Genomic DNA, 18,854 nt, shown 5'->3' with positions numbered 1-18,854 from the left:
TGCAGTGATTCACACTCAAAACTACCGAGAACAACAAAAACTGAAGAGTTCTCATTGTTTTCAGGGTTTGATTTTTGAAGAACCCACATCATTTAACTTCCAAAGACTTTGTGTTTTAAACTTTGGGGTTTTTTAAATTTAAGCCTTTCACTAATCTAAGCCTTACAAAAGGGATGCTGAACGCACATTATTTTAAATTAGAGTATCAGGAAAAAAAAGCATTAAATAAGACATATAGTAAATATAAAAACTACTCAAAACCCCCAGTAATTCTACCCTCCTTGTATAATTCATGTAAGAAGAGATGTAAAATGACTTATGAAAGCCATTTTAATACATTATTAAGTAAACTACTGCACTTGATAATCAGCCTGAGTATGGCAAAAAATTGTTTAAGGTCTCTCAAACCTTTTCAACAAACTTTTTACACGACTTTTCTCCACTGCAGCCCTGTGTTTTGCTTGCTTAATCTGAACTTCCATAAGCAATTCTAGAGGAACACCAACAGCTTAGAACTTAGTACAAGCAAGACATGAACAGATCCAACCAAAGACAAAGTATCACATTAGTGAAGTATAAATTCTAAGTCTGCTATCAAACAACATTTATTACAATAATTAATACATTCCAAAGTGATTAACTATGTCAGACTCTCTTGGCCTGTTCCCCTAACACTACAGTACTACCATTTTCTTCACATTATTTTCAAGTAATTGCACAACAGTAGCTACATACTATTTTTTGCAACACTTCTAATTTCTGGCTTTCAGACAAATTCAGTTCAAATGGAAATGAATCTCTTAATTACATATTTTACCAACAACAGAGTTTTAGAGTTCAAAATACTTCAGCCAATAAAGAGCTGCTCCTGTTGTCAGCGGTGGTACAGCACTGTCTCACAGCTCTGCCAAAGCGCAGGATTTTGGGCTCAGCAGGGTGTGCAGCGATGGGCCTGGGCCAGCAGCGGCACTGCTGACATTGGGCTTGTGCCTGTTCATCAGGAGGATGAAGGCTAGGAACTCTGAAAGAGCTAGGAGGATCTCTCCAGAATAAAAACTGAGATCGAACTGAAACTGGCAGAATGAAGATGAAAATTTGAAAATCCCGTGGCCTGAAGCTCTGTCATTGTAACAATCTGAGTGTTAACTGAGCTGGTAGATTCCTGCAGAAGAGCGCAAGAAGCAGGAGGGACCAGGGAGGACCGCTCTCCCAGCTGTGTGAAAAGGTCCTGAAGGATCTGCCTACAGTTGAGGGCAAGGACAAAACCAGATTTCTCTACTCTCCACATATGTCCACATCTGACCAGAACAACCTGCAGAAACATCCTGAAGCTTCAGGATCAACAATCGAATTTTAATGCAATTTGGTGTTTTGGAAAGACTTTTTAAGCACAACAAAGAGCTGGAGAAAGCAGGAAGCACGGAAAGTCTGACTTAGTTTTAACAGTACAGTAAGCACAATGAGAACTCAAGGTGCTCTTTTGCCTCATTAGAAATATTCAACAGAGTGCAGCACAGTATCTACAGTGAGCAGGAGAATATGAACATCAGGGAAACGTGTATCTAATGATTTTCTTCCCAGTATCGTTTCCTTTAGAAAAACAAAACCAAGAAAAAAGAACTAGCGCAAAAGGTTTATTTCATTATAACACTACACTACTTCACTGCTTCGGAAATCCTCAATTTGATAAAACAAAGCAGAAATTTCAATTATTCAGAGCTATAACTGCCCAGAAAACAAATTATTCCCTTTTCAGGGATGAAATTCTGTAAATTTACAATGACTATCTGAACATGTTTACATATGGCCCTTCACAACAAGAAGCAAAATACGATCTACTTTTTGCAAATTATGTAGTTCTACATAAACAAGTAAAAGCTTCATGATATTCTGGGACAGTACTCACCTTTAGAAGTTTCCCAGTGTACAAAAGAATCAATTAAGGACAATCCTTGTTTATAATAAAATGTGGTTAATTCTAGCCAGTCTGCTTCCAGTGTACTAATAACTGGCCCCTTTCTTGTTACTTTCATAGACAAAACGCCTTCATGATAGGTCCAGCAGGTAGAATCATCATCAAAAACATTGAAGACTGTATATAGCTTGTCTAAGAAAAGAAAAAGGAAGAAGAATGAAACTCTGGAAGACAGTGCTCCAAAATAAAAATATTATTAATCTCTTATTTCAACGTGGTTTTCTAATTCTAAGCAACAGTTTTAAGAATTGTTTCCTGATGTGACTACTCAGCTTGAGCCCTAAACACACTCAGGACGGACAAGGTGTGAGGGGGGTATGCTCTGGGATACAAGAAAAATTTGAACATATTACAGTTGGGTTGTCACTGGACCTTTTAGGTAGGTGAGTTTTGCATAGAGAAAATATACTAGAGCTAAGAAAAACCCTGTGGAAACAGGCTTCATTTTTGCTACTCATGGAACTTCTGACTATAAATATTTGAAATTACTATAACTGAAGACAATTTTCCAAATTTTTAAATATTAGGAATGCCTTGTACAGTATTGATTTTTACCCATTGTTTTCTGAAGAGTACTGAAGTACCGGTATAATTGGTGGCCTACTGGGGTTTCCCACACAGTAATTGATGAATGTGTGAGTTAAGCACACAAAACCTGCATATCCTCAAATGCTTTTTATATCTAGGCATTAATACAGTGTTGTTACAAAAACAGTCATAAACAAGCATTCACCAAAAATTAAAATTCACAAATCCATACCATTTTAGGAAATCACTGGTGACAAGTTATGAAGTCCTAGATCTATAAATGTATTCTACAAATACACTCACACGTATGTCACTGCTGTGGAGAGATAACAAACCAGTCGCCAAAAAATGCTCTCAGATTGTCTAATACTTCAACATTTGAGCAGCCTAAATCAACACAAACCAACTTTTCTAGAAAGCAGAAGTATTCACATTGCCAAAACAAAGGAACTTGGTTTAGATGACCCCACTTAAGATGCTAGGCTCTCTACGCTCCAGAAATAGAGGGAGATTTCCAAAGTAGGGTTTGGACTGTAAGTAGTCTGAGTCAATCTCTGGGAGAACGCCTCTCTGTTTTGAGAAGTGTTACTGCACCCGCTGCAAGTGACATCAGGTGCCTGGAACAAGGTAAATGCAGGACAAAATTTTGAACTCTATCAGTAAGAGATGACTCTCCTTTCTATACAGTTTTATTTTACCACCTCCACAGGTGGTGGTATTAGCATAAACGTATTTATCCTGACAAACCTTAATTTCCTTTCCCATACACTAAAGTGAGATCACTTTTATATTTGTTCTTCAGAAAAAAAATAATCAAGTTTCCCGATACAACTATTTAATTGCTCATGTGTATCAGAATTTGCCTCTGCAAGTGGTGTATTTATAAGCAGTCAAAATTCATACGTTATGACCCCCAAATCTAGAACTCAGACACAGTTTTGCATCTTTTGAGCAGACCTAAATAGAAATGTACTTCAGACGTACTGAAGTGGCAGCACATACCTACATGCATGTAAGACTTTCTTTGAAAATTCACAGTTTTTTTTTTAAATTATGGTTACATAACCACCTTTCTTTGCAAATGTTGTAAGTTTTCGTAAGTTTTGTCTTAGGAGCTCCAATAACTTTACTGGAGTATTTGACTAGTAGTAGAGAAGCCTCATATTCTTGCCCAAAGCTTTTTGAAGAATTTCCTGAGAACACTGCACGTAGGGGATGCACTGGTTGCTAATCTACCTGATCATGCCAGTCTGTACAGAGCTCCTTAACAGAACCAAGAGTTTTCTGCTTTTTGCTTACAGGATTTCTATTCTGCTACATATAGCAAACCCACTATTTCAAGCTGTAAGGAAAGAGTTAAGTTTAACAGATCATGCTATAAAGGCTCAGCATGTTGTACAAGAACTGCTTTAATTCAAGTGTTAAAAATAAGAGGGACATTGATTATCTCAGCCTTAGAGCCATTATCCTGACAGTCTACAAACTGGAGAGGGTGCTTAACTCTTAACAAGAAAGTGAAAAGGTTGCTTTTGAGAGCAATTAAAACATGTCTGGCCCATCAGGGAAGAACCTATTATGTCAAAATGCAATCTGACATGAAAGTTTCATACTGCCTGCTTTCTACACAATACTATCTTGCATTAGTTCTCATGGTTTAGATTACTTCTTCCTTCTCACCTTTTCTTCCCAACAAACCAGGAGGCCTTAGTGCTTCAGTATCAGAAGTCACTGTTTCAGGCAATCTCTCACACAGACTACGCTAAGTATCTCAGATTCTTCTACAACTAAGTTTTCTACCACAGCACCAACATTTTTCAATAATACTTTTCCTTCCTATACAACTTTTTAATGCTTGCTTTTCTCTAGTGTAAATTCATTTTGTAACAATTATCCTCTTTGATTTCATGGTCAATGCATTAAGTGATCTCTTTCAGGATGCTTCTTGAAGGCATGTTAACCAGAAAGAATCCATTATGAACGGATTTGTTTGCTGTACATTATGTGAGTTGGCTAGAAGCACGTAAAATTACAGCTCTAGCTGGAAGGGGATCTCTTTGTTGTCAGTTTTGAAACAGGCAGGAGAACTGGAATCATAACATATTCTTGGAAATCCGTTACGTGTTTATGATTTAATACTAAGAGTAAGTGAAAACTATATGCATTTACAAAAAGGCTTAAAACAATTGCATCCTTCTAAAAGAAAAGACTTTTACTGCAACATATTTGTTATACACATATCAAGCAAAAAAGCTATCTGTTTGTACCACATTTAAAATCAGAATTACACTGTGGGTGATTTTTTGGGGTTTGTTTGGGGTTTTTTCCTTTGGTTTTAAATTACAAACTAGATTTTTGACAGTACATTTATAATATTCTATAGAGAACTGAAATATCATTTTAATATATTACCACGGTTCTCACATACATAGAGCAGAAGGAAAATATTTCTTCTGTTTCCTCAGCTGGCAACTTCTTTAGAAATACGTATGCATTTAAGGAAGACGCATCTTCCAAAACCAGTATTTGATACAATAGAACATGCTGTTCTGTTATTTTTTTCCAACACCTTTTTAAAACAACAGCTCAATAAAATACCTTATGCTGCAATAAACAAGCAGCATTTATTACCGTCTCCTTTTCGTGGTTTAACAGGGCTGACTTCTTTTCCAAACTGGAAATCTGCATCCTGTAACAGACCGCTTTCTCCTTGCATTTCCTCCTCTATCCCACTCTCAGATGAGTGGCCACTCAGTGTCCCTTCATTCCAGTTTTTAAAGTTTTCATCAGAATTTCTTCCTCTGTGTTCCCTATTTCTTCTTCCCAGTGTTGATTCCAGCTCTGCACTTCCATCTGTGCTTGTTCCATTACAGGCTTTAGTTTGAGGAAAATGTTGCGTTACAAATCCCACAAATTTCTTTCCTCTTTTAGCAGCTTCATTAACCTGTATTTACAACAGAAATTTATCTGCAAAGTGATTTTAGAATTGCATGTAACTTTAAAAAAAAAAAACCACACACTTCTATATACATGTTCTGTTTAACTAAACTGCTGATTTTCAAGGACATAAAGACACAATACTGTACTATAGGAGGGTGGCTTGTCTTTGTACACTGCCCATGTTTCAAAGTAAATGGAAGTCTTCCAGCATGTCTTTGGACTCAGGCCAAATAAGATGGCCAACACTGGTACTGACTTTAGTGTATACAAAATCCTTCATTTAGAACAAATCTGAAGTATTTTACTTCCTGTGTCGTAGTGATAAGCAGTATACTGGTGCAATAAATAGTATTGTTTCTTTAAACATGTGATACCAGTCATACTAAAATTACTAACCACTAATACTATAGAAATATCTGTTTGTCACGTGTCATGATTCATTATCCCCTGGTTCCCTCTGAGGCTACTCAGCTTCACTATTACTGAGAATAGTGAAGGAGCAGAGAAAGGACGGAGCTAGAAGCAAATGAAAACCCTCTTAACTCTGCTTTCAGCCAGTGGTGGGTCTTTTTCTCTGCACTGAAGTCTCAAAATACAACTGTAGAATATGTGCCACCTGTGGGATGTGTCTGTTCTTGGAGGGAGGTTTTTTTTTTTTTTGCTGGGATAAAGAGTCCTGACATTGAGGAAGGTGATCCCACCATCTTGTGCTACAAGCTCCCCTGTGCAACAGTCCTTCCAGGAAAATACAGAAACCCCAGCCCAGAAAGAAATCGCCTGGGAAGTACTGGATTAGTGAGGGCAGAGAGAGAAGGATGTCTACCCAGTTAACTCACAAAAACTATTTATCAAGAGAGTGAATAACACTCAAATAGCTGATGGTACTACAATCCCTTTTTAGTACTATCTACCATCATTATGTGTGTACAGCAATGATATGATATGCCAATCCCTGTGATTATACAGAGCTGCTGCTTCTAAGACAACCAAAACAATTTTAAATGTGACAAGTAACATGCAGAAAAAGAGGTAATACGACAATCCTTCTCCTGAAATGCCACAAAGTCTTATGGGTTCAGATCTTTTTAAAAAAAAGAAAAAAAGTAATTTTACGCTGGATTATTGGCTCAGTCTTTTTAAAACACTGGGAGCATTTTAAAATCAAGTTATTTTCACTTACTACTTCTGTTCCAGATTTGCTTGCAAGAAAGAAGCACTGCTAATTTCAAGTGTATTTTTCCTTTAAATGTTTGTCTGGTATGCTACACAACCAACCTGGCAATACACGTATTAAATAAATGTGTAATGGAATTCCATTTTAAATTTGAAACACCTGAGAATTAATCTCAAAGATCACTAAAGAGCTCCAATATGCTTTTTCCTCTACTTCTTTCCTTGGCAACTAATGTAAAAGATATCACTCTAACTCTTGTAATAACAATAGTTTCCTGTTTTGGCAAGTCTCCAATTTTGCAGAGGAAGTGAAACACAAAAAGAACTAGAACTAGAGCTTGCATTCCAGTGGAAGTTTAGTTTTATTTAACTATACAATATTTTCAAAAGCTGTGCCAAGTAAATATTTAATATGATTACTGTGTATTTTGTATTTCTGTTAAAGAATGAAAAAAATCTCTTAGAAATTGAATATTTTCATTTTCATTAGGAATACCTTACTTAACCCAGAACAACATGAAACTTCAGATTTTTTTTTTTTTTAATATTAATTCCAGAAAAGCTATCATACAAGCATTTTATAAAGACTGACTGAGAGTTTGGGCCTGATTCTGCTTTCAGTGGTGTAAGCGGCCAGTCTCCCAAAGCTTTACAGGGCTCAGTACTAAGTCCTAAATTAGAAAAAGCAACTAGTGAAGAAAAATAACTCCTTTCACATCAAGAAAAGGTTTTGTAGCTTCTATAAAATAAACCAAGGTTAAAACTCAAAACTAAAAAAAAAACATCAACCACTAAATATAACTTACATGTATGGTAGAAATAAAAATCTCAGGAGAAGTTGGAAAAAACCCTCCATTACCTTTTCTAACAGTTCTTTCACTACCTCATTTGTCAGTGTTTCATACATTAAAGGACATTCCTCAATCACCAGCCTGGGGTGCCTTTGTCCTCTGGGTGTTGCATGCTTCTGGCTAGAACACAGAAAGAAAGCAGTCTTTGTCAGTAGTTTGCTGCTAACTTGAGCAAATGCTTGCATATAGAATTCTTTTCTTTTGGAATAGTTATGAATGAAATCCTGGCAATGCTTCTTCATACTTTTATTTAGAACTCAGCAGGTTTTGGTATTTGTTCTGTTTCTTACACAAAGTGGCAGGTACTGCGTATTACAACATCAGGGTAAGAATATTAATATTTAACAGGAATTTCATCTGAAGACTGTTAATAGACATCTTTCGGAAACTGAGCTTTATTGACAAACAGCCCTGCTTTTGTAATAAACAAACAAACCCAAAAATCTCTGATAATGAAAAAAATACAAATTTAAGCTATAAATTTAGCAAGCACAAAACAGATTCAGTTTTGTAGAAAACACTATGAATAGGAATGGTACTTTGACACTGTTAACATGCTGCTGTTTAGTTTTTTAACTAAAGCAGAGTTGCAGCTATTGTAGGAAATGCAGTGTAGGCAAATACTAAAACCACAATGCAGTAACAATGACTTTGGGTTAGGTAATGTTTAAATCACTCAGATCTGAGAATCCAACAAGCTGTAACTTCCATTTAAAGAATAGTATTCATTATGTTTTCTCTAAAGCCAGTTAGGTTATTACTCAGACAACAATATTTGGTGTATATCAATAATATAATAGGATTTTATTTCATGTTTCCTTCACACAATCTTTTGCTTTAGAATGAAACATCAACGAGACACATTCAAATATAACAGGTAACTTTCCAGATAGTAGTCGGAGAAGGTGTATTTGCCTATAGGAAAACCAACATAGGTACATATGCATAGGAAATGGGGAACCTACACCCAACAGTTTCACATGTAGGCTGCAGGGTCTCATCCTTCACCTATTCAAGGGCCTAAAGGTTCAAACCACAACTTCATAAGGATCCCACATCTGCAGGGATAAGGTGAATTGCATGAGCTGCGCTGGCAGCGTCAGCTCTTAGAAGCCTCAGCTCCAGAGAGCAAGTATTCTGCTTTTCTTACTCAAGCATTTGCCCGCATGGACAACATTCACCTTGTTTGCAGATGAATTTATAAAGGTAAGTTGTATGAGCAGCAAATACCACGGAGAACGCTTGTTTAAGCAAAGCAGTTGAGAAGCTCCCTCAAACGAACCATGTTTTACAGAAGTATTACTGCAGTGGCAGGGGGTATCTTCCAACTCACGCCCTTCCGGTCTTCCAAAAGAAAATGAAAGAACCTTTTTTGTGCATGGCACTAGGACTCAGGAGAGATGGAGAAGCATGACAGCTCTTAATGCAATAAGAAATCCACTTTTCTAGTTATTCAAGATAAGAACAAAAGGTTATCTTCTTTGCATTCAAAGGAACTAACAGTAAATTTTTTTTGGTATATTTTCTTTATGATCACATGGTGATTACAATGCAGTGAAAACAAGAGTAATAAACAAGACTATGGAGCTGGAACATAAACACAAACTCTTGACTCTCCCTCAGTGTCAAAACCAAGCTTTTGTATGCCCCCCCAATCACAGAATGATTATTTCCTTCTTGTTAAGAAGGAAAAATAAACTATTTATCTCTGACAAACTAAGTCATTCACACTTTATAGGTCATTTTCCCTGAATAATGCTCTTATGGGAAAAGTGAAGACAAAAGTTTTGAAAAAGAAGAAAAAAAACAGACATGAAAGAATTTAAAGCAGCTTGTTACTCTCCTAGTGTTTTGTTTAATCTTGTATTTGCTGCAGGTCCATGACAGATGACACTTTATTATAAAGATGTAGTAAAAATAAAAGGGTAAACTAACAATTTATCTTCCCACAAATTATGATAAGCAACTTTGGATTTTTGTTTGGACATTTACTACAGCAAAGTAAACATTAGCCAATTGTGCTGTTAGAGTTAATTAAAAAAACATTACTAACTTGCTCACCTTTCTAGACAAGGAACAGTTAATTGGATTCTCTGAGGTGCTCATTTCAAGTTGATAACCAATTATGCATGTTGAGCAATCCACTTACAAATGGCTTAAGTAATGGACCAATATATTCAAATTATTTCACTGTTACCTTAATTTCAATCGTGAAAGTACCACTCGATACATGTGACTTGCAGGGAAATTCCTTCTACGTCCAATTGGCAGTATAATAGGATGAACAGCTCCTACAACATATCCTTTGCTGTAATATTCTTCCACCTTAGATGCTATATCCAACACAGAACTGATCTTGATAACTTCCGGATTTGAGGAAGCTTAAAAGCATTGAAAGCAGAAGAGAAGCACATTATACTGTGTATGTCTATATACTTTTTGGGCAAGTTCCTTTTATATAAACCACACAAAATCTATCCCAAGGCATTTACTAAAGACAGTTCTATTTATACAAGAAAAAGCAGATTCGCAGCTGATTCAACAGTACTCAACTAGTTGAAGTACATATTTTTACAAGTTAATATGATCTATTTTTAATCTAGTTGGCAACACTTTCTGTTGGATCTAGCTTTGCCAAGCTAATTTAAGAGCTGCATCAACATCTAAACACACAATAGGTCTGAACTTAACAAAGCAACTATTTTGTCTAGCCAAAGCCTTAAACTTAGCGAAGCAGTATCCTTCAGCCCTAGTTGTGAGGTAAATTCCCGTACAATGAATTTAAGCCTAGAACAATTGGTTTGCTTTTCTTACATACTTTTTTTGGATCCCTTAGAAGTGATCTGTGGATTGTAGGCTGACATTTTAACATAGTCCCAATTCCTTTTTCCAGTAGACCTAAGTACATGTCACTTAAGTGAGCTATGTGGTGTCACTAATTTCTAAGAAGGATCCCTCTGAGTGTGTGCAAGCATTTCCAATCAATAGACAACAGCTAGGTACTGCATAGCTATCGGGGGAAACTTGATAAAGGGAAAACTTTTTTGGAGAACCTTTTTTCAATGGCTTGATCCACAGCTTTTGCACAAAGAAAAGAAAGATTCCGCACCAATCTGGTAACAGATTATATATTCTGCCACAGTAAGTCCGATGGTCAGTATTTCCTGTTCCCCTCAACTCCAACTGGAACTGTAGATGCTCTCAGAGCCTCCAAAGCAGGAAATCAATACTCATACACAGTAATCGAAGAGTAATTTTGCCAGCATATATTTGCCATCATCAAAATTTAATCCTTTGCAGATAAACTCTTACGACAAGACAGCTTGGCTTGGAATTTGGTGGTTTTTATCAATGACTCTTGCTACAAGTGATGCACTTTTTTGTGTTCTGATGGGTCCCCCTCTTTGCAAGGCTTTCAGTGCATTAAGATCCGTGTTCAACTGTATTAAAGGATGCCTCAGTTGGAATTAAGTGACCTCACAACACTGAGATACAAACATTTTAACATGCTGTTTTAAACATTCCCTTTCAAACCATACAATAAACTGAAAACATTTAAATACACTAATTCTCCTTGATTCTGTAATTTTAAAAAATGATGTAAGAGAAAAAAGAACAGATAAATGCAATGACATAAATCTCACTTGCCGCTTTGTAAATGTATTCCTTAATTTAATGTTCTTACATCCTCTTATCTACCTGCCTTATATTGTAGGTGGGGAATAGCAAGGAATTTAAGGACTTTATCAAAAACACAGCGAGTCACAAAGTCTACCTATCCTACTGGTTTAAAGTATCATAAACCAGATATATGAATCTTTAGTTTGCCTAATCATTTATTCTAATAAACTGAATTAGAATTCTGCTGGTTCATGAGTGGTGTTCTGTAAAACATCAATCTCTATACTGCTTGCCTACTATAAAATGGGGATAACACTGATTATATATATACACATACATATTATGGAGGGCTTTTTAAAAGAAAAAACAAAACAAAACCCACAAACCTGAAACTACTGTTTTATAACACTCAAATGCTTTTAAATACCAACTTTTACTAAAGGGGAAAAAGGAATGGAGGCCTACTTTGCTTGTCACTGTAAGAGCCTTAACAGCTCAGAAACACTATCAAGAGAAACCTGAATAATGTGTACCATGGGAAATGCGCTCTATCAGAACGTATCACTAACATATATATTGACAGTTTATTGCTGATAACTAGCAAACTCAACCTATTAATGTAAACTCTGCCATTCTCAGTCATAGGGACAGGGCTGTTGCACTTTTTTTTTTTTTTTTAAGCAGACAGTACATCACAGCCCTCCCTTTCATAGACGGATGATATTTTGCCCTTAGTAACACCTCCATCCCATGATTCCACTCATAGTAAATCCAGGAGACATTAAATATATATTGAAGAAATAACTCTACAGCCCACAAGCCAAAAAAGCAGGAATGTATGCAACGTGATAATCACTTCACTGATTTTGCAAATGTCAACCATTTTTCATTAAGAAAATCTCCTTCCTGATGTGCTGTCAACAGGTAGCCAAAATACTTTACAAATAACAGAACTACAGCTAACTTGCTAGCTTTATAGTAAACTTCAGATGCACGATATTGAAGATGACAACAAAACAGCTACTTCATACATATTCATACTGTTATTCAGAGTGACAAGAGCTTCACAGCATGTCATCTTAGTGGGCTGACGTGAAATACCCTTGCATCAATATTCCTTCTTTTCCCTAATAGAAGAGTTGTGGAAAAGGCGTAAGCATTCTGCTTGAGTAGGAGTATTTAAACTATCCCTACTTTAGGGTTAAACTGACCTCAAAAATAACAGCTGTTTTTGTAACTGAGATATGCCTCATGATTGAGACCATAGAATTTACAATCCTTGACAGGCATTTAAAATTACAGTTCAGAGTCCACTGCTCCCTTTCCTTTGTACTATTCAATCCCACCAAAATAAAAGACTGGCCGTAATTTTCTTGTTTGGGATTCTCCTGATGCAGAAGAACCTCCACGGAACTCAAAGCTGATCTTTACAGTAGGGATGGGAGTATTTTGGGGACCAGGAAGGGAGAAGCCAAGGTACAATACACTGCTGATAACTAGCTAAGATGCACAGCAACTCCAGCCAGCAAATTTAGACTACATCATGGTTGACCTAATCTGCATCATGGCCTGGGAGAAGATCAGGGACTCCTGAAAGTCTCCCCAGCAGGCTCATTTCGACTTCACAGAGCATAAATCTGATGAAGCAGAGATAAGGCATATTAAACTGAAATAATGTATTTATGCTTGCTATACTTTTATCTTAATGCAGGACATAGTATCCTTTATAAGATCCTACAGTAAGCTAAGTGCAGATTTTCTGTTTTACTTGGTGCCAGATCCAGTGGTAACAAGTCACTCAGGCAAACAGAAATCTCAGATGTTGGGTAGGATCCTGCTCTGGAAACCAGCAGATACAGAGTGCCATGAAGACATAACACACAACCTGACAGCAGAGTGAAAACTAACTTTGGTCTAAAGCGATAAAAGGCTCTCACTTAGGTTTCATTTAGCCAAAGGATATTCAAGTAGCAACAAGTATGTGAGCGAGTTGATTGGGGTAGAAGGGGGGGGAAGCCCAACATATTCCCCACAATACTTTAGCCAATCCCACGTTTCATAAACAAACAGAATCAAGAAATGTCTCCAAAACATACACCAGTTTTTTCTGTATTCATTATCTCAGCTCTAAAGAGTAGAGACCTCAATATTTTAAGGTCAAATACACACAGCTAGAACAATTCAATAGAAAGATACCTGCATTTACAAATCCACTGGCTTACAGTTAGAAACCAAAAAAAGTTAAGCAACTATTAAAACTGATCTCACTGTTATTTAGCATTCATAATTTCACAGTAAGTCACTGAAGCTAAGCACTTTTAAATATCAGACTAAGCAGGAGAAAATGAATCTTTACTGCTGTAGTGATAGGTTATTAAAATAATAGAGATGCACCTTTATTTGCACTTGTTTGATGTGCTTTTTCTTAAAAGTCACAACTACCTTTACAACAAATCTTTTACACAACACTTCGAGAAACTTGTTAGTTTAAAACATAGTAAAACTATTCAGAACACAGACTATATAAGAACGCTAAATGCTCTTCAGTCTCAAAAAAAAAAGTTTTAGTATCCTTTCTATCATCAGTAGATTAGTAGGTAATTCATGTATGCATTAGGCAGCCTAGCTTTATTTCCAGTACATTACCACTACTACTTACTCAACACAAAGTTTTATTTCTTCAAAAAGAACAAGCCAGTGAGAAACTCTTTATATGTGTAAGTAAACAGACCAACAAATACAGTTGGATGTTGAATACTATAACTTAATAGAATGTGGCTTCTATTATTATCTTGCAATTTTTCAATGAACACTGATATATTTTAAATAAAATTACTACTACAGTCCTGTAATTTAGAGTTAAAACTAAGCAGAGGCCAAGTTTTGTTTATGAAAAAGTTCCTGAAAATGTAACAAGACATGCACTTAACTTTCTCCCTTTATCAAACCCTTCTAGCAACTGCATTTACTTCAAATCCTTGTTATTAAGACTTTCCAGTAGACTGGGTTGTTATAAACTGCAAGTTACTACAAAGTGACTGCAAAACTGAGCTGTCTGTTCTCAGAGGGCAGCCATCTGGGCTTGTTTATGTTTTCAACTTTGTGGAACAGGGAGTTGCTCTGTTAGAGACGGGACACCCTCGGGAAGGAAGTATCCCACAGAGCACTGTCTGCCTCTAGCTACGCATACAAATTTTGTTTCATTTCGGTCACGATTTCAAAAGACCATTCAACAACTACAAGTAAAGCATTTGGAAAAAATAGTAAGATGAAACTAAGACTCTTACTAAAATAGCTACCAAGAGACTGGGGTGGGCATATGAGGGGAAGCTACTCCTGGTATACAACTAAGAAACAGACTTCCTTCTGCATAAAGTAACAAGGACAATGACAGCCTGTTTTCAGAAGTCGAGCACATTTAAAAAAAATGTTATTCAATTAATGCTCAGGCACAGTGTACTTTCTGAACCGTCACACTGAATTCAGACAGCCATTATTCAAAGTGAGTACGGATGGCAGTATGTGACTCACAGGAAACTAGGAAAATCTCTAACAGTTTTTAGCCAGCTTCCTTAACAAGGACAGTTGTGTAATTTGGAGGGTTTGGTTGTTAAAAATACTTCAGTAGCTTCCATTGTAATTTTATCTAAGTGAGGACCTTCGTCATGATTTGCGTTTCAAAATAAGAGTCTTACGTTTTGGCTAGCTTTGATAAAAGTATCTAAGATTTACTGGAAGTCAAACAAGACAGAACTAAGTTAAATCCTATTCTTTGCTTTCTCAGAACAGTAAAGATATAACAGAAAAAGATACCTTCTAAAGTAAAATCCAGCAATACATATTCATAAGCAGAATCTGTCTTTGTTTCAACTTGTGGTCTCTTCAGTGTAGAAAAGATTTTTCCAGGGCTGCTATCATCTGGGTCTTCCAGCTTTCTCAGTCCGCACCCCATGGCAAGATCTGCAAATGATTAAATTGCAGGAAGAGGTGGGGGGAGCAGCAAGATCTGGCTCTCACTATACAGGGGGAAAAAAAAAGGTAACCAAATAACTCCCTTCGATTTTGTTTTCTATTAGCCGTAAATCCAAATACAGAAAAAGTCCGGTTCCCACATCGAAAAGTGAAGGTACTTTCCATTCATTTTTTATATAGAAACAGTAAGCCCGTGATGTTTTCAAGCTACAGACTTGGTAAGAAGCAGCAAGATCTGTCGCCCTCTCACTACAGGGGGAAAAAAAAAGGTAACCAAATAACTCCCTTCGATTTTGTTTTCTATTAGCCGTAAATCCAAATACAGAAAAAGTCCGGTTCCCACATCGAAAAGTGAAGGTACTTTCCATTCATTTTTTATATAGAAACAGTAAGCCCGTGATGTTTTCAAGCTACAGACTTGGTAAGAGTAGGCTTGATTTCGCAGCAATGTTAGAGCTGCTACAAACTAGCAGAGATTTTCCATGCCACGTCAATTTACAGCCAGCCCCCTATCAGTGCTCTCTTGCAGAGGACACCAATAGTGCTTTGTTTGTCCTTCTAGACTGGCTGGGTAGGGGGGGCGGTAGGAGGGAGAAGAACTGAAAAAGAAAGTTAGAGAGAAACTTGTCTGTAATTACTTACCTCCAGAAGTTCTACTCAACTGCAGTAGCAAGTCAGAGGGGAAAAAAGCAAGTTAGTCAGAATGAAAGAATGAGAAAAGAGCCTCAACATGGTTGGAGACGAAAATCATTTCCAGAAAGGAAGTCAGCTTCAAGAGGAAATTGCTTCTGGCATCTCAAAGGGTAGAAAAGTAAATGAAAAGCAGTTTAGTCCTTATTTTAGATTTCAAAGTTTGATTCCTATTTCCTTTCCACAGGAACTTTCTTGCCGAGGAAAAAAAAAGTGAACATAGTGTAATATATTGTCATAATGTAAAAATATGTAGTAATTTCTTGTCAAAAAAAATAAGAATCTACATTGCCAAAATAAACTTATGTAATTGGTTTTGATAAACACCAAAAAGTGACACTGAAATATTCCTCATTTCAAATCGGAAAGACTTTTTCAATGTTATATATGAGTATAGTTACAAGACTTTGTTCCCCATTTTTCACGGGTATTGAACAACTGAAATCCTCTTCTCCTCTGTCACGCTGACCTCAGTTAGTACAGCCACGGAGTTTCAACACTGTTTCCTAAGTATATTCTTCTTTAAGTACTGAAAATTTAGTATAACTTTAAGGGCTCTCATTACTCTTACAGTAACTACTGCAAGTCACTTGTAACTGTATTACACCTGATGCAGACCATGATAATGCATGGGAAAACAAAGGAACAGTGATTGATTTTCTAAGGCCCTGTTACTGCTGGGGTGGGCGGTTAGAAAATTTACCTTTTTATTTTTAGACTGCGTCTAGAGAAATTAAGAGTCATCTAGAGAAAACCAGAGATGCCTAATACCATTTTGGATGAAAGGAACTGCACATTTGAATTTACAAAGCTTTTTACTTTTTTTTCACTGAAAAATATTAATCTCATTAAAAATGCCCACATTTTCTATAATCAATCACTGCAAGTTAGGCATTAACCATTTGTGGTTTTCTTCCTGTTCTACTGCAAGCAAAGTGATCTAACTTTTATTTAAGTAGCTTACCAGGAATGGTAAGTCTGCAGACTATACCCCCTTTGAAATCCACATTATAGTTTAAAGTTACTTAACTTTGAAAGAATTTAAAAATCACTGAGTGCAGAGCCTATGCAATAATTATGACTTCAATCCTACAGTCTTTAAAACAAGCTTCCAGGTGCTGAAACTAAGAGGAAAACCCTCAGTGTTGTCTTCTTGATTAAAAACTAGGAAAACATACCAAATAAGCAGAATTCTTCAGCTTCCTGCATGTCCGCTTACACAGAAATTACTCCCAAACACCTTTTTTTTTTCTTCAGGGTCATCCCTGAATTGTTGCTATACCAGACATACATGTAAACTGTCCACTCAGCCTTGTGAATCCTGCAGCTTCATTCCACACAGTCCTTAAGATCCACTGTAACTGCTTGTATGAAGCCATGGCATGACTAAGATAGCTGCAAGTAAAACAACTTCTTGCAGCACTAGCCCAGTTGCCAGCTGTTTGTTTTTTTTTTATTTAACTAAAGACAGCTACATTTTTAATGAGGCCAGAATATTGTATTTTGAACTCTTTGTGACAAGGCTGAAACCATATTTCAACCCTCTCACCAAGATAGGATTTTCCATAGTATAAACAAATTCTTATGGCACCAACACAGAAACACTGTGATGGATAAAAATAATGGTCCTTATTTTGGGTAACCCCAGATTAGTTACATAGTTATAAGCTTCCAAGTTGGAAGTCAGTCAACAGTTGCCATTGCAGACTTGACTCAAAAGTCACTACACTGAACCAGTGAAACCAAAGATCCCACATGTCAGAATAAAGAAAACAAAACAAAAACAACAAAGAACTAGCAGCATCCCTCACAGGAGTTCAAAACTGCATCAAAGCACCTGAATGACTCCAGAGAAGAACAGGATCATAACATTCCTGGATTCAAGAGCTGCTTAAGGAACTGTCTGAATAGCTATAGTATCCTGTTGCAAAGTAGATATAAACTACAAAACACTCCATTTCCAGTGACCCAAAATGCAAAGGCTCGGGGAATTGGTATCAGAGAAGAACAGATCCCTAAAACTACACTGTGATTCACTGAGGTGTGGTAGTCACAGCAACCCCCACTGAAAAAGCATGTGACTCATTCATTGAAGCTTGATATCATTTTTAGACTTTTAAAAAGGCAAACAAAGATAGCCAAACAACGGACCGATTAATCCAAAGGAACTATGTTTCTGTGGAAGTCTTCCAGGATCCCCCTACGGTTTTTATTCTGATGAAATAGAAAAATGATACAAAGATGGCAAAAGAGTAGCAGACCAACAGGAGCATGGGTCCAGCGCTGGACTATTGACTGTCTTCTAGCAGTGCAGGATGAGAAGCAGCAGCAGTTCTGCACAGTAGTTTTGACCAGAAAGTAAGACAAGCCTTGCTGTCTAGCCACGCCTTCAGGGTTGTTCCTCTCCCTTGGTCATGACATACTTTGTTCCCTGTTGCCAGTGTCGTGGGAGGTTTGAAAACATTTGTGTGGGAAGCATTTTTGTCTTTCTTCTTACATTACTAAACTTACTGAACGTAACGACATCATCTGATGCTTGAAACTGATGTTTTGAAATAGATGTCCCTCTGTTCCTGACTTCATGGTGATCTGCTCACTATTAACGTCATTGACGTCCAAGGCAGGCTCTTTGTCTATGGTGTCGATACCAAATACAAGTGGTGTTGGCACCCCTTTTTGACAAAATTTCTCTTGCTAGAATTAGAAAGACGACACTTTGTTTTTGGAACATCTGTGATAAACCAACTGGAATACAAAGCCTATTTACAAGAATGCCTTCTCTTCTCCAAAACCAAATATGACCTGCATAAACCATTTAATAAAATAATACAGTTTGAACTTTGCCTTCCCCAGTATCTTAAAAGATCAAGAATAGGAAATAGTACTTGACAGTAATATGTTCTTTTTTTCAAGTCATCTGAGCTTCCTGTTGATTAAAATCATAGAATCATTTAGGTTGGAAGAGACCTTTAAAGATCATCAAGTCCAACCGTAAACGTAGCACTGCCAAGTCCACCACTAAACCATATCCCTAAGCACCACATCTACACATCTTTTAAATACCTCCAGGGATGGTGACTCAACCACCTCCCTGGGCAGCCTGTTCC

The 18,854-nt window shown here is 36.8% G+C and overlaps 1 protein-coding gene across 5 annotated transcripts in view; it reads right to left on the bottom strand.

Annotated features, from left to right (window-relative positions):
• RFTN2 (raftlin family member 2) overlaps positions 1-16,993 on the bottom strand; it is a 38,175-nt gene extending 21,182 nt beyond the window's left edge. For 3 of the 5 annotated variants that reach the window (XM_009284683.2, XM_009284684.2, XM_009284685.1), the window contains exons 1-5: positions 14,899-15,266; positions 9,662-9,845; positions 7,473-7,584; positions 5,132-5,444; positions 1,907-2,107 (exon numbers count right to left, since the gene is read on the bottom strand). In XM_009284683.2, coding sequence (XP_009282958.1) covers positions 1,907-2,107; positions 5,132-5,444; positions 7,473-7,584; positions 9,662-9,845; positions 14,899-15,037 — 949 coding nt within the window. In that variant the 5' untranslated portion in view covers positions 15,038-15,266. Of the gene's footprint in view, positions 1-1,906; positions 2,108-5,131; positions 5,445-7,472; positions 7,585-9,661; positions 9,846-14,898; positions 15,267-15,699; positions 15,774-16,925 lie in introns of those variants that run through there. The other 2 variants (XM_009284681.1, XM_009284682.2) reach the window with 2 other exon arrangements.
• Between the last annotated feature and the right edge of the window lie 1,861 nt (positions 16,994-18,854).

This window comes from Aptenodytes forsteri, unplaced genomic scaffold, assembly GCF_000699145.1.
Source record: "Aptenodytes forsteri isolate BGI_AS27 unplaced genomic scaffold, ASM69914v1 Scaffold183, whole genome shotgun sequence".
NCBI classification, from domain to species: domain Eukaryota; kingdom Metazoa; phylum Chordata; class Aves; order Sphenisciformes; family Spheniscidae; genus Aptenodytes; species Aptenodytes forsteri.
This window is presented reverse-complemented; position numbering and strand designations above follow the sequence as displayed.